Source organism: Nilaparvata lugens, chromosome 1, assembly GCF_014356525.2.
Source record: "Nilaparvata lugens isolate BPH chromosome 1, ASM1435652v1, whole genome shotgun sequence".
Taxonomy (NCBI): domain Eukaryota; kingdom Metazoa; phylum Arthropoda; class Insecta; order Hemiptera; family Delphacidae; genus Nilaparvata; species Nilaparvata lugens.
The window spans coordinates 94134150-94151813 of record NC_052504.1 but is presented as its reverse complement, the minus strand read 5'-3'; the positions used below and the strand labels follow the sequence as shown (position 1 = coordinate 94151813).

The 17664-nt window shown below is 35.9% G+C and overlaps 1 protein-coding gene across 1 annotated transcript in view; it reads right to left on the bottom strand.

Moving 5' to 3' along the window:
- Nucleotides 1-6407: 6407 nt before the first annotated feature.
- Nucleotides 6408-17664, bottom strand: part of LOC111056898 (protein suppressor 2 of zeste-like) — a 215802-nt gene continuing 204545 nt past the window's right edge. The window contains 2 exon segments of the mRNA XM_039419633.1: nt 6408-10993; nt 13341-13421. Coding sequence (XP_039275567.1) covers nt 7451-10993; nt 13341-13421 — 3624 coding nt within the window. The 3' untranslated portion in view covers nt 6408-7450.

Below are 17664 nucleotides of genomic sequence, written 5' to 3'. Positions count from 1 at the left end.
GGAAATTACTGGTGGCTAATATCTCCCATTACGACACTCTCCATCAATATTCATTGAGAGATTTGCTTCGTAAATAAATGGAAGATAGACAGACGTTCTGAATACACTGTACACCAGTAACTGACCATCTCTTCTCTCCCTGTCAATAAAGACTCTTTTGAATCTCCAATCATTTGTCCTACAAGACTTACTGTATTTTTCATATATATTTGAAATCAAGATTGATTTAGAACTACCAAAAGTTCTATTCTGATCTTCCTCACTATTCTCTATTGAAAACGTACAGGAATCAGAAATCCTACACAATATTTATAGGTGCGTACAGACTTATGCGTCACTAACACGCGCATTCCGCTTTTCATCAGCTGATGACCAGAAACAGTAAGACACAGATATGATAAGCATAGCATCAGCTGATGAAGAGCGAAATACGCATGTTCGTGACGCATAAGTCTGTATGCACCTTGATATGATCATCACTTTATCCTATACTATTAAACTGCTTTTATGTTTAGATGTTAATAATATGTTTGTATTTCACCGGATCTCGAAAACGGCTCTAAAGATTCTCACGATATTCAGAGCATAGTAGGTTTATAATATACAGATTCGATTGAACTGGGTCTCATCCCTTGGAAAACTCGCTGAAGTACATTAAAAGGATAATTATTAATCATCCTTGGAAAAACATCTGATAATAATTATTTCCTCGTCTGTTGGTGATGGAAGTGAGTGAGCGAGTTCATGTGTGGTGGACTGTGTTAAATTTATGACTCAGCTGTTGAACTTTTGTAATCATTCAATCAGGTACTTAGTGCCGGGTTATTTTCAATCCTGATTAATTCCAGTAGATACTCCATCTTTTTGAATTGGTCTTCTCTGATTTGGTTCGCGTGAAGTTAATCAGGATTAAAATCTAACCGGTTTTTGTGCAACTGGGCCTGTGCCGGGTTATTTTCAATCCTGATTAATTCCAGTAGATCCTCCATCTTTTTGAAATGGTCTTCTCTGATTTGGTTCGCGTGAAGTTAATCAGGATTAAAATCTAACCGGTTTTTGTACAACTGGGTCTCTGTGAGGGAAATTTTTGCCTTCCTTTTGGGAATTAATCTCAATTTACTGTGATTAGATAGAAAATTTCTGTATGAATGTTATTATAATTTCTTCTTTCGTAATAGAATTATTATGCTTTTGTACTCCAGAGCGAAGCTCGTTCCCCGATATTATACCTCTTACTTATACCTCAAGCAACTTTCTATTTCTCTTGAGACATTGTTTTTTAGCATGATAATAATGTGAATTATCTGAAAACCTAAGTACTGTATTTAAGTCTTATCATTTTCACTTGATTTATCAAACTTTTTGAGTAGTTTCTTTGAAACAAGAGCCTACAAAGTGCATGTTCCAGTGCTTTTTCAATGGTACAAAGGATTAACGATTGTGAGAAAATACCCTCAAGAACTTTCTCCCTGTGCAATTATACGTGTTTTTGATGCGTGAAACTGAGTCGTGGCCATACTACACCCTTATTTGAGCGGTTGTTTGGGGTTGGTATCGTTATAATGGATTTCCTCTCACTCGCCCACTCACTCTCCCTCTTTCTGTATTTCTCTCTTTCTCACTATGTTCTATTTTCGTTCCCAATCTTTCCCCAACTTTTCCGGCTTCCTTTACAGCTGGCAAGCCTACTCTGATGTCAGCAGTTTTATTAGTATTGTAGGATTTCTTCAATTTATATTTTGTATGGAAGCCAGTCTTCCCATTGTAGAATAAGTGCTCTTTGGAGTTGAATTATTTTACTTTTTTGACGTCTTCTCTAGAATAAAGCCAGCAATCCAAGATTGAATGCTATTTGGAGTTTAATTATTTTACTTTTTTGACGTCTTCTCTAGATCCTACGATAAGAACAAAACACAATTTGATTGGTTACCAAGACAAACTATCACTTTGTGTGTCGTAAATGGTAGATCAATAAGTTCTGATGAAGTTGATGTGTATAGGCCTACGCATTGCAGAAATTCTACATGCATCATGGTGGATACCGTAATTCCTTCATATATTATGCTATAGAGAAACAATAGCATAAGTAGATATCCCATGGTATAGGGCGTTTATGTCGCAACTTTTACTGTTATCTCAAGCCAATAGGTCATGTAATTCTTTCCTGTGAAGCTGTGTGACACTGGTAGTCTCTCATATTGTGCCATTCATACACTCTCACCCTAACAAAACAGTAAAATTCGACAATAATCAACAGTAATCGCTTGAGATAACAGTAAAAGTTGCCCTAACGCCCTATACCATGGAATATCTACTTACGCTATTGTTTCTCTATGATAATGCTGAATTCCTGTGGAAAACTTGTATCAGAAACTGAATAAATAACAATAGTAGCTATAAATATATAATGCCTAGCTACCATTATGCCTGGTTCATCTAGAATTAATATATGCGGAATGCTAATGCATTATTTGTAATCCCCTTTATATCTTCGAAATTGATCCCCAACCCCTTTCATTTCCATATTCAATTCAGAAGTAGTATTATCAAACTAACGATTAACTTTTCATGAATACATTTTTGAAATAGTTATTTGTATATCTAGAGTGAAAAGTACTGCTTTTTGTCCCTGAGGGAAAAATTTTAAGCCAGAGGCGGAGCCGAGGGCAACAATTTACCTGAGGGAGAAAAAACATTTTTCACTCGTGATATACACATTTTTCTTCCACCTACATTTTTATTAAAACTGCAAATAAAATATTTTTCTGAAACGTACGTGACCAAACAATGTGTTACAACATAATCTAAAAAGTAAGCAGAAACAGCTGGCTTGTAATCATAGTTCTCCGCCACAACTACAGCTATGATGAAGTTCCCGTTTCAAATTTGATTAGTTAATAAGGAATATTCGTTGGCTGGTATTTTGAATAGCATGGAATATGAAAAAATATTTATACATTTTTTTAGTATAGTGATATGGAGTTTGTAATAATTTTAGCATACAAACATATATTTCATATTTTGATCAAATCTGGTTCAGGACATTGAGGTAATGAATTTAGTTGGTTCAATGACTTCCTCATATGCTTATGAGCTTATATGCTTCCTCATCTGAGCTTAGACCTTCTTACCTATTACAATGTAAGTTTTTAAACTAGAGATGCTTCCCATGTTATTTAAATAGAGTCACTTTTCCTCCCTAGGGAGTTTTTCTGTTTTTTACTACCGAGAGCGAAAAAGTGACACATTAGTATCATGTTCCAGGGAGTAAAGTAAGTACTTTAGACAGTAGGTGGAGGAAAATTTGATTTTCGTCATTCTATAGTTCTATACACGTTCATTTTGTTTCTATTAAATGTGTATTTTCTTCTCAAATCTAATAAGCACTGAGTTCAAGTTAAGCTTTAGTAGAGGTTTTTCCAAAGTCCAAAGCGATATTTTTTTCTCATTTTCCTTGAGAAAAATGGAACTCACTGCTAATTTTCATGATTTCATAAGTCACTGCTTAAAACTGGAGCTAATCAGACTATACAGAGCATTCAATCAAATTCTTTTCAACCCTCGCAATTATGTTTTACATGAAACTTCAATTTCAAATGCCTGTTTTCTTATTCTTTCTTCAACATTATTCCAGTAATTTGATATATGCATCTTTGATCTGAATTTGATGTCATCTTTGCTTTCAGTTTGAGGCTCAACTCACACTTACGCGACTCAGGTCGAGAAGTGACTCGACTCAGGTCGATAAGTGACTCGACTCACGTCGAGAAGTGACTCGACTCTAGTCGGGAGCATGTGTTTTCAAATGGTGACAGTCGCGGAGACTGGAATCGACTGGTCTGAATGTCACCATTTGGAAACACATGCTCTCGACTAGAGTCGAGTCTCTTCTCGACCTGAGTCGCGTAAGTGTGAGTTGAGCCTTAGGGTAATAATGATGATTATTAATCAATAGATTACTAAAACTAATGGAAGGTATCGATGAAAAACAAATTATTAATATGAAATGTTCAGTTTTATTGTATAAGATACAAGACATAATAAAATATACATATCGAGAGTCCACAAATACCGTACAAATTCACATTGCCATGTTAATGAGAAGATTGATAAGCTTAAGTTATATTGTTTAATTCAGTTACAATCTTATGATAGAAAAACGATATTAAGTAGTAACTAATACGACTAATTTATGACAAGGCAAATATTGTTTTTAATGGATAAGAACAGAAACGTAACGATAAATTCAGACTATATTGGAAGACAATCCTCTAGCCTAATATAGACGTAGTAGGTATACTTTTAATGATTATATAATGTGCAATAGAATGAAGAAGTGAATGCAGCATGAGTAAGCCTTTCAGTCATCAGTTATCCTAGATAATTATCTAGATATAGAATAAGAATATCAATAAGCGAGTCTTTTGCTATTATAACAATAATTCGATTTATTGGGGAAATCAACTGGTTTCATACATTATAATAGGTAATTCTACAAACTAGTAACAGTATATCGAATGGAGGATTCTATACATGAATACTCCAATAAATTAATCAGGAAATGAGTAGCAAGGAATTGAAAAAACTCAATTCGCAGTGATAAGCCTAATGGATCTTCCTGTTTAAATATTCAATATTGGTTAATGATAATGCTTTTAATAGTTTTTTAACAGACCAGACACATGGGCATCTTACCTGAAGAGACCTGGAAATCTTAATAAGGATCTAATAATAGATAGTATTCCAGTACTTTATTAATACTAATTAAGAATATCTAGAAGATCTTTTCAAATCTATTGAACTTCAAGCTTTGTAATTTAGTATTGTATTAACAGATACTAAGAAGAGATTTAAAGAAATGGGTGTAAATTTTACTAGCGGTTTATTTGTGAATCTTATTCGAAAACTTTCAACAGTTAAACTTACAAACTAAATGTGATTTTCTTTACACTTACATAAAAATTACATGTGAGATATGATTAACTAAATGTGATTTGCTTTACAATTGCATGAAATGTACATGACACAAAAGGGATTTAATCTACTGATGAGTCATAGAATGATTATCATAGTATTTATTACTGTACATGGCTATATTGCTAGAGATACACAATAATTATAATACAAATATTCAAATAGTTACAAGATTTATACTACTTAAGTAACTAGAAATCGTCTTATCTAAACGAGATTGAGTAAGACAATCTCCTTTACATCATAATCCCCTAGTAATTATGCCATTTCTATTCTCTAATCACAGCCATATTTAATCAATCTTACACGAATGTCACACTAAAAAAAGTGCATTGTTTATGGTCAAGAAGCTTACATATACACAAAAAAAAACGTAATTTTTACAAAAATTAAAATATTACCCTGATAAGTTCATTCATCCTAGAGTAGAGATTTCAAGGATTTACTTTGGATCCATATGACCAAATAATATCATTAGCTACGTTATTATTTGTACAATCAATACATGAATATTTTTTTTCTCAAGCAAGGCCTCAAGTTACAATATTTGATACTGAAATATAAAGCTTGATAATTTCGAATGCATACCAATGATAAGAATATTCAATTACTTAACGTAATAATTAGAATCATATTATACATTTAGAGATTCACATTATTATCATGCCGTATACAAGCTTACCACAAAATTGTGTTTCGAATAAACACGTCTTGTCAGTCTATGCATACAAAGTTGGGGAACAAAATCAATTATGCAAAACCAAGAAACAGAATTTGGAACTAGGTGAATCCCTCAGTATTTACTTAGACACGTTTATTTCTTCAATTCTGGTAATTCTTCCTACTGATTTGTAAGAGTTTATTAAAGGGTCTTTATATTTACAAAATATAACAGGTCGAATCTTAAAAATGAATTTTTTTTCACCGTTCTCTGTTTTTTGAATCACTTTTTTCACCGGGTCAAATTTGTCGTATACAAGCTTACCACAAAATTGTGTTTCGAATGAACACGTCTTGTCAGTCTATGCATATAAAATTGGGGAACAAAATCCATTATGCAAAACCAAGAAACAGAATTTGGAGCTTGGTGAATCGAATCCCTCAGTATTTACTTGGACACTTTTATCTCTTTAATTTTAATTATTGTTCCTACTGAGTTGTGAGAATTTATTAAAGGGTCTTTATATTTAAAAAATATAACAGTATAACAAGTAGAATCTTAAAAATGAATTTTTTTCACCGTTCTCTGTTTTTTTGTATCACTATTTTCACCGGGTCACATTTGTCATCATTAATGCATCACGTCGTCATTTATATGAAAATCATATGAACGGTCTCTTTTTCTACTCGAATAAAATAATTGCTCAAGAATAGAGCCATGTTGAGTAGGTTAGATAACTTCTGACTTCATAATTAGGACAACAAGTAAGAATAGAGCCGTGTTGAATAGTTAAGATGGTGCATCAATTTTTCAATTTCATACTCAGGACAAAAAGTAAGAAATCAAACATTTTCCAAGATTAGAGCCACTACAGAATTTGATTATCAGGGAGCGGACTCCATTGAACTGTTTTTGACCTCGTATTATTTATCATATGAAGAATAAGAAATCAATCATTGTACAATAATAAAGCCACTGCTTGTTTGTATTTAAGGGAGTCAACTCTAGATAGTAGATGATAACTTTCGATTTCATACTTGGGACAAAAAGTAAGATATCAAATATTTTCCAAGATTAGAACCACAATATCGAATTTGATTTTCAGGGTCAATTGAATTGTTGTTGATCTCGTATTATTTATCATATGAAGAATAAGAAACCGATCACTGTACAATAATAAAGCCACTGCTTGATTGTTTTTAAGGGAGTTAAATCCATTGAAATAGTTGTTGATCTCGCATAAGTTATCTTACAAAAATTGTACAAGATTATAGAGACACTGTTCAACTAGTTTCAAAGAAGATCTCGCATCATACGAAAAATAAGAAATCAATCACTGTATAACAATGGAGCCACAGTTACATTAGTTATAGTGGAGTAACTTTATTGGATAGTTGTTGATCTCCATTGAATTATTGTTGATCTCGTACGAGGTATCAAACAAGAATTTAGAACCATTATACAAGAATAAAGCCACTAGTTTTCGAGAAGTGGACTCCTTGGATTGTAGTTGCTGATCTCGCATTAGTTATCATGAGAGAAATAAGAAGTCAATAATCACTGTATAGGAATGGAGCCACAGTTGGATATACAAGAATAAAGCCACTGGTTAAGTAGTTCGAGAAGTGGACTTCTTTGGATTGTAGTTGCTGATCTCGCATTAGTTATCATAAGAGAAATAAGAAGTCAATCACTGTTTAGGAATGGAGCCACCGTTGGATAAGTTTTAGTGGAGTAGCTTAATTGGATAGTTGTTGATATAGTATAAGTTATCATAAGAAGAACGTTGGAAAAAAGCATTACGTCACTGAGTTTTCAGGGAGTGGACAAACTTCCATTGGGTCGTTGCGGAGACGACTGCTGCTGCGTCTGCGGCTGCGGCAGCGGTCCGAACATCAGCGGATGCGGAGGCAAAGCCCCGCAGTTGACCGCATTCCGCACCCAATCCTTCAGCTGCTTCGAGAGCTCGGGGTCTTTCCTTTGCGCCGCCATATTGTTGTTAGCCTGTGACGCCAGCAGTCGACTCTGCATCTGCATCTGAAGTAGATGCAGCGCGGCTGCCGGATACGTCATGTCAACGGATCCTGCAGGTGGTGACGGGAAGGCGGGCGGGACCCGAGCGGGCAAAATCGGACGCGATTTTGGCACAGACGCTGGAGACAGATCCAGCGCTCCGTTGCAGTCCTTCTTCACGAACGTCATCTGCTTACCGATTGGCACCTCTTTGCGCACTGTTGTCATCTTCAGTCCAGTTCTTTGGCTTTGACTCTTCTTATCTGTCATCATGACTTCTGTTTTGGAACGGGCTGGCACGTTTATTTCAATCAACTTCGGCATCAACTTCTTCTGACCCACGGGACTTGTGAATGACTCAGCACTGCTTGAAGGTGGGGAACTCAAGCCTGGTTTGGTTTTCGCCTCAGCCTTCACCACTGTGGGGGAACAGTTTGTTGAAGATTTTCCAGTCTTGACAACACCTCCACTATTACTAGTATCATCATTCCTTCTGTTCAGGCTGGTAGCATTCGGTGACACACTCAACTTCTTATCACTCATCTTTTCAATTGTGATATCTGGTGTACCACATCGTTCCGCCAGCAAATTCTTAGGGGTTATTGGTCTCAAAACATCGGGAGAACTTTTTCCAGATCGGTTTTCTCCAGCTACATTTTCTCTTAAAGATACTGTAGGAGAGAGTAGGGCTACCGGAAAGTTCATATGACCTTGTGCTACTTTCTCAATTCGCACCGATGATGCGGAAAGGTGGTCCACACTACTCAATCTGAGCTCATCATGATTCACTGATTCTGCAATGTTCATTTTAGTCTTCTTTTCAGGACAGGGCTTATTGTTGTCGGCTTGTGGGCGTTTGGTAGCAGTACGTTCATTGATGGGACCAGTGAGCAGCTCGATTGATACATCAGGAGTCACCAACTTTCTTCGCTTTGCTTCTGACAATCCATCATCACGTGTTGCTGTGCTCACATGGACATCGCAGTCTCCAGGTCGATTCAGTTTTCTTTTGAGCATCCTCACTTTTGAATCCTGCACATTCTCTCCAGCATCTGCCCAAGGCCTTCTAGGGCTTGACATTCCACTACTACTGACTTCGTTCTGACCAGTTAAACTAGTCAGTGCAAGGGCAGCTATGGATTTGGCGGTTGCTTCATCTCTCTTACTGCAACTTGAACTTTCGGCATCACATTTCACATTCACATTCGGATTGGACACACTGCTTGGAATATTTGCTTGCTGAGAAGTTCCTGTACTTGAAACTTTCATTGCATTGGCCTCCTTTGATGCTGTTAAAGACTTCATTAGAAGTAAATCAACAGTCTTTGAAATATCTTTTGTATTTTTTGTGTGGGGTTTTGCAAAGTGAACTGATGTTTTAGACTCTTTCACAGCTTGTGATGTTTCTGTATTCTTTGTGTTCAAGGGAGGCATGTGAGTAACAGGTTTCTCCAACCCTGTTTTCTCTTCTGAAATCTTCTTCTGTCGAGAATAACTAAGAACTTTGGCATTCACAGTCAAATTTGTTTCCAACTTTGGTGTTCTGTCTATTTCATTACTTTCTTCAATTTTTGTTTCAGTTTTCAATTCCGGAGATTTTTGAGCATTATTCATGTTGGTTTCCTGCTTCTTATTGCTGTCATTATTCTGAGTAACCTTCAATCCATTCACTGGCGTTGGAATTGGACATTTTTCTTTTTCTAACGAATCATTGTTACTCACAACAGGAATTTTACTGTCTACCACACTGTTTTTATTAACATGAGTGACTTTGATATCACTAGACTCCGTGGAATTACTCTTCTGCTCTGATGAGAGTTTCAGATTATCCGATTCTGCTGGTTTCTTGGTAGATTCTGTAGTACAAGCAGATGGTTCTGTAGTTGTGGAAATGTGATGGTTTGAAGTATGCCCGTTGCTGAGAGAGAGGAGAAGATTGACAGACATCTCATCATGTTCAGATCTGAAAGGTCGCTGAATCCCAAATCCTGCCAGTGAAAAGTCGGAGCTTTCTTTTTTATCAATTTTCTGTTGTTCAGGGGAAACATTTTCTTTCGAGGATTCCTCCTTGATATCGTCGACTTTTCTGAAAACTTCTTTGGAGTCATTCTTGGGTTTCAGACCTACAGCAGAAAGAAGCTCTTCAGCCGCTTTATCCAAACTGATGGATCTCTTCATATCCTCAGGAATGTTATTCCTCTGAGCAACATTATTGTCTTGAGGTTTTTGAACTTCGGATTTATTACTTTCATTCAGGTTGATTTTGTTGGTAACCTTGTCGGGGGATGTTTTCTGTTGTACAACAATCTTCAAAGGTGTCACCTGTTTATGAATTGATTTGTTGCTGACATCTTGAGATTTGTTAGATACTTGTTTTGACTCGGGAGAGATTTGGTTATTTGTTGTGCTGGTTGTATGAGGTTCTGTGACAGGACTAGGATTCACATGAGGCTTGATTTCTTGCACACTAGTGATCGACTTGTCAGTCTCACACTTTGCAACTTGTTCCTTGACATTATCTTGTTTTGCCACACTAGGTTTCTGACTACCCTCATCAGATTTCGGAGATACACTAACGCTCTTATTGGGGTTTGTAGCATATTGTCCATTTTTCACTGTGTTCTCATGGGTAGGTGACGTTTCAATTGTTCTAGTAACAGTTGTATTGGCGAAGTTCATTTTCAAAGTGACGTTTCTGTTGGGGGAAATTTCAGTCGGTTTATTCTTGGCAGCCTTTGAAGAAGATTTTGAAGTATGTGGTGATCCATTGGGAACCTTGTTTTTCGAGTTGGAAACCCTTGGACGTTGGTACGGTTTTGTAGGAAAATGCTCACTGGGAACAGTGCTTCTTGCTTTTGATTTGTAGGGGAGAATATTCCTGGAGGGATCTTGATAGAATTTACTCTTCATATTTTGTGCGTCTTGTTGATTCAATTCAGTCTTTGGAGAGTCTGTATTGCTTTTGTCAGCTGAACCATTCGTAAGAGCTGTATCCTTTTTATTGAGAGGGATCCTTGTTTTTACAAGGTTAGGAACTGCACTGGTAGATTTATCCACATCTTCGACTTCATCAAGAGAATAAGCCTCTTCACTTCCTTTATTCGTTTTTATCGGAATTTCAACTTTGACAGGTTTCTTCAGCCTACTGTCGATCGTTTCATGTTTGATCGATTTCGTAGATCCGTTGACTTTCACTTTTTCTTCTTTCACATTTTTCACAATGTCACTTCGGAGCGGTACCGATTCACGTTTTACACATTCACTTTTGATAACATGTTCTTCATCAGGGAGGCTTCGAACAGTCTTGACCAAGTGGATCCTGTAGTAGAACTTCATGGGCTCGTTCTGAAAAACACAATGAAAAATTATCAATGAGATTATGTGAAAGGATAGGCTTCAGCTCGTAGGAGTTATCATGCATGAGCATGAATATAAACGTGAGAAAAATATAGAACAGGAGGGAAACTAATCGAACTTTCTAAATAATAAAAATCTGGTGTGGCGCACTCACACAACTTTCCATGCCGTTATAAAAATTTATCACCTGACGCGAGTGTACAGTGTACACGCGCATTCCAAGTCTACTATTCAAAGATCTACAGCTGGTGACAGGACAATAACGCTGGAGACACACGTAGTCTGCTATCTCTTCATAGTGAATGATTCAATAGAATCAACAGTTGCCAACAGTTTGCTTTATTGGATAAACACATTTTCTCGAATTTCGAGCTTATTTCCAATTTTAGGTGAAAACGTCACTGAACATCAATTGTAGAGATTTTTAATCTCAATCTTTTCCACTTGAAGTTTGTTGTTTAAATTGTATATGAAGCCTGATAATCGGGGATCTAAAATCACACTTTGCATTGATGTGGCGGAGCTCCTGAAATTTTTACAGATATGAGACTTGTGGCAGTTGATAGAACTTATCAATGACTATTTTAGGTATGAATTTGATCAAAATCGTTGGAGCCGTTTTTGAGAAAATCGCGGAAAACCCTGTTTTTGACAACATTTTCGCCATTTTAGCAGCCATCTTGGATTGCATTTGATCGAAATTGTTCGTGTCGGATCCTTATATTGTGAGGACCCTTCATTCCATTAATTGGGAGATGAGATATCGTGTACACAGACGCACATACACTCATACACACACACACACACACACCACACACACACACACACACACACACACACACACACACACACACCACACACACACACACATACAGACCAATACCCAAAAACCACTTTTCTGGACTCAGGGGACCTTGAAACGTATTGAAATTTGGAAATTGGGGTACCTTAATTTTTTTCGGAAAGCAATGCTTTCCTTACCTATGGTAAAGGGCAAGGAAAGTAAAAAGTTAAGTACAGTAAGTGAATGAGATATATTATCTATATGATAATAGCTGAATGGAATCTATATATATAAAAGCGAAATGGCACTCACTCACTGACTGTCTGACTCACTCAGTCACTCGCAGAACTAAAAATTTACCGGACCAAAAACGTTCAAATTTGGTAGGTATGTTTAGTGGCCCTTTAAAGGCGCACTAAGAAATCTTTTGGCAATATTTTAACTCTAAGGGTGGTTTTTAAGGGTTTAAAGTTCATCTTTTAGCATGTATATTCTTCTTATTCCAATCTCTTAATTATAATTGAAAAATGCCCATACCATATGTTAATATAATCTAGAGAGAGTACCTCTTCGAAACAGTTGTTAATTGGTAAGTTAACTAGATTAATAATTTTGTCGGGTTGGCATTAAGTTGAGTTGACTTTGTTAGGTTGTCACCAAGTTGAAGATTGAAATGCATTTATCGCGGAAAAATTGATTCGGCACTGCTACTTCAATAAGAGCTATTCCTGGGAATATTATATCGCCTGATATGGCGAGCGAAGCGAGCCCGCTGATCTCATTTTTTTACGGGGGTCCAGACGGATATGGCGAGCAAAGCGAGCCTGACGGCTAGTCAAATCTATGATTAACATTGAAGTACTCAATAAATAGTAAGTTTTTCAAATTGAAATGAAAACACAAATATTTCGTCAAATAATTCTACAGTTTTATTTGGTATTCGACTTCAAATAGTAAGTTTTTCAATAAGAAACGATATCGTGTTGAGAAAATCGAGTTACATTTGCAAATTCCTCGTATCAGAGTAATGTCTCTCAATAACTTGTGTAACTAATTACCAGTAAATACAGTGGTTTAGAGCTACTTCATTGAGAGGAATATGGAACAGTAGAGAAACTAGGCTTTCTACAATAGAAACGATGATGATAGAGAAAAAATATCTATTATCTACATAATAATTTTCTGTATATGTATTTATGAGTGTGAATAAATTTGAATTTGAAAAATTTAATAGTTCAATGGCATCAAATCTATGATTAACATTGAAGTACTCAATGAATAGTAAGTTTCCCGATCAGCATCGATATCGGGCTCAGAAAATTAAGTAAAATTTGTAAATTCCTCCTGAACATAAGTTACCTCTCTATTATTGAAACTGATTATTTTATAACTTGTGTAATTGATCACAAGTAATTATTGTACGGTAGTTTGTATAGAACTATTTCACAGCTTTATTGATTCCTTCATACCTGGAAAAATGAATCATTCTGAATTGTAACAATATTCCGTATACATCGTATTTCATCACTGGAAAAAGTTTTTGATTCTTACCTGTTTCCATGTGTAGATGTAAGCGATATCCATGAGGGAGTACGAATCCGGTAATGACTCTCGCCTGTAGATTATCTCCACCTGTAAAAACAGAATTATAAATTATAAATTTATATTCTTTGGCGTCATTGTACACTCAAACTGTGTCTTTACAGTTTTCAAGGTTAACAGACCGACCATTCAGTGACGCATCACTATTACAAGGTCACTACAACGGTAGAATATTGGTAGAAAAAAATCCACTATAAATACTTCTATTGCAGTATTGAATTCAAAGATTCTCACTGTACCAGAGGGAGATAATAACTTTCTTCTACATACGTTGAAAAGTTGCCATTGCTGCACTGATTACAGAACGCAAAGAATCACTTTTCCGCTCTAGTGCGGGAAAAATTTTTCTGCACTCCAGATTTGCTACATGGCAACGCAAAATACTTAGTAGGTTATATGGAGCAACAGTGCAGCAAAATCAAAATGAAGTTGGTAACAGTGACTGGCTGCTATAGTGAGCAGAGGTGCAACCAAGCACAACGCGCAAATTATTACATTATATATTATAACCAAGGACAGCGAGGACTTTAGGATTTTAGGATTAAGGTTTTTATCAATAATAAAATTACACAGAAAAACATTTGATGGATTTCATTTGATGGAGCTTAAGTTTGGGCCAAGATTTCAAATTTTTGCTCTCTATGAGCTACGGAGTATCAGTTATTCGACTTTGATTGCTAGAAGACTAAATGGAGCTTAAGTTTGGGCCAAGATTTCAAATTTTTGCTCTCTATGAGCTACGGAGTATCAGTTATTCGACTTTGATTGCTAGGAGACTAAATGGAGTTAAAGTTTGGACCAAGATTTCAAACTTGCACATGAGTTCTCGTATATTTACAGGTGAAAAGACTTGAAAGGTAGTTTAAAAGGCAAGTCATGCTAGACAGGATAAATAACTATCCAAACACAAACACTAACTGACTCTCGCACGCACGCACATCTAACAAAAGAAAGAGGCATTTAGAGGATGAGAAAGGGCGAAGCAGGTTGTCAACAAAACAGCCCGAGGAAGAGACGTCAAAGAGAGAGAGAGAGTGAGAGGACAGAGAGAGCGACGTAGTGTGAAAAAGAGAAAGAACTGGAGTTTGTGAAGTGAGAGGAGGAATAAACGGTGATCCGACCGGGAGAATTGGCAACGTCGCTTCAGGGAATGTAAGCCAAGGTTGAGCCAACAGTGAGCACTGGTTCCCTCTAACCCACCCTTCCATTCATCACCCCAATCATTCCGGGCAAATATTTTATGAATGGGAATCAGTGCCAGGCATCACCTATGCCTCTAATACGAACAAAGTGCGAAAGTAGTAGAGTCAATAAAAACATTCATTGAAGGGGATACTGTACCGTAGTCTTTTTTCTGGTTGTTCATTCATTATTAGTGGTTGCAGCGTTCCAATATGCACCGCGAAAAAAGTTTGAAAACACTCAGCAGAGAAACATGAGTGATGCGACTAAGCCTGTGAAAGTGTGGAGTTTCATTTCTTAAAAGGATTCTGTAATTATTTTTGTAAGCTTCACCAGCTAACAAGTGAAGCAAATGATCGGAAATCCAATTTTTAGCTTAAATTCTGATCCTACTTCTTCTTGTTTGGGTAAGTTTTTCAAAACAATAACAAGGTTCCAGTAGACAAGCTTAAATTCTGAATCTATTTCTTCTGATTGGGGAAGTTTTTCAAAACAATAAGAAGGTTATAATATTATGTTCCAATAGACAACAGGTTTTCAATTTGACAGGAATCTCATAGAACATGGTAAACCAATTTTTGGCTTAAATTCTGTTCCTACTTTTTCTTGTTTGGGGAAGTTTTTCAAACAATAACAAGGTTCCAATAAGCAGGATTAAATTCTGAATCTATTTCTTCTGATTGGTGAAGTTTTTCAAAACAATAAGAAGGTTATAATATTATGTTCCAATAGACAACAGGTTTTCAATTTGACAGGAATCTCATGGAACTTAGAAATCCAATTTTTGGCTTAAATTCTGTTCCTACTTTTTCTTGTTTGGGGAAGTTTTCCAAAACAATAAAAAGGTTCCAATAAACAGGCTTAAATTCTGAATCCATTTCTTCTGATTGGTGAAGTTTTTCAAAACAATAAGAAGGTTATAATATTATGTTCCAATAGACATCAGGTTTTCAATTTGACAGGAATCTCATAGAACTTAGAAAACCAATTTTTGGCTTAAATTCTGTTCCTACTTTTTCTTGTTTGGGGAAGTTTTCCAAAACAATAAAAAGGTTCCAATAAACAGGCTTAAATTCTGAATCTATTTCTTCTGATTGGGGAAGTTTTTCAAAACAATAAGAAGGTTATAATATTATGTTCCAATAGACATCAGGTTTTCAATTTGACAGGAATCTCATAGAACTTAGAAAACCAATTTTTGGCTTAAATTCTGATCCTATTTTTCTTGTTTATGAAGTTTTTAAAAAAATAAGAAGGTTCCAATAGACAGGCTTAAATTCTGAATCTATTTCTTATGATTGGGGAAGTTTTTCAAAACAATAAGAAGGTTTCAATAGACAACAGGTTTTCAATCTGACAGGAATCTCATTGAACTCAGAAACCCAATTTTTGGCTTAAATTCTGTTCCTACTTTTTCTTGTTTGGGGAAGTTTTTCAAACAATAACATGGTTCCAATAAACAGCTTAAATTCTGAATCTATTCCTTCTGATTGGAGAAGTTTTTCAAAACAATAAGAAGGTTATAATATTATGTTCCAATAGACAACAGGTTTTCAATCTGACAGGAATCTCATAGAACTAACTGATGAACATTTTATACTCTATGAACCTTACACTCCTAATTCAGTTAGCTCGTTTTTGCTAGTTTTTGAATTCTCATGAAACGAAGAAACATGTTTTTACTAATATGCAAACTAGTGGGATAATATCTGTAATAGATATAATATGGGACGAAATGAATTTGTTTAGATTCCCTGATATATTTTAAGGAGCGTACAGATATACGCGCCGCGAACATGAGCAATTCACTTTTAATCAGCTGACTATATCTGTATCTTTACAGAAACGGTAAGATACAGATATAAAAAGCTTGGCATCAGCTGATCAAAAGTGAATTGCTTATGTTCGCGGCGCGAATATCTGTACGCACCTATATAAGGCACACACATATCATGAAAATATATGAAATTACAAGTTCTCTACAATGTCGGTCATCTACATTGTACTGTGACGTCAATACGAATCAAATTCCACGAGATCTTATCATCCAAAATTAGTCAGATCATCATCATCATCATCATCAACATCGTCATGGATTAGGCTTTTCAAGCCTGTTCCGGCGTCCATCTCTTCCTCGGTCTACCAATACTTCTTCTGCCTATTGGCTTGTGGAGTAGGGCATTCAATGGGAAACGGTCTTCAGGCATTCTAAGGACATGATAGAGTCAGTTAGATTAGCATGTAAATGATTGAGAAGATTTAAGCTTCCCCTTGAAAATTGACGGTATATTACAGGAATATACTTTGTGAGTTCAAGACTTGTGCCACGCTTATTTTTTTATTGCAGATGATGCCCACATGAGTGTTTTGCTTGTGCGTGGGTAATGGGAAGTGCGAAGGTGAATCATGAGATGATCAAACGTCCATGCCTATTCGATGGGATTCGAACCCGTGACCACGTAGCACTAACAGACTGAAGAACAGAACTGAACAGACTACAATGCTATCTGTATATCTGGCCGGAAAATTATATATACTCGAAATCCTATTCCAGAGGCTGTCATGGGAGACTGTCTGTGTATTTTGAAATGGATTAATGGAGTCATACTCGTTATCATATGGAGCTTGTTGCCAGCACTAAATTTAACTTATCAAGTACCCTATCATTCAACAATGAAATGCTCTCAGCGTAAATGTGGAGGGTCTTTACAGCAATAGCCGCTCAAGTTCAATTCACATTGGAACAAGTTCATATGATGTAGCATATGACCTTCATTGAGCTTGAGTTTCAACAATTGAAAGTTTTCTCAATTTAGCTTTCAACAATTTTCAACAAGTTTCAACAATTTAGCTTTCCTCTGACAAACTACAAGCTACAAGTATATTTTACTTATTTATATATTTCAACTAATTTTTCAACAATTTAGCTTTCCTCTGACAAACTACAAGTATATTTTACTTATTTATATATTTCAACTAATTTATTTATTCAATTTATTCATATACAAGTATAATAAAGGTAAAACCAACAGCCATTCGCCCAAAACTGCGGAATAATCACCCAAAAGATTCGACCAGAACTATTGGGTCA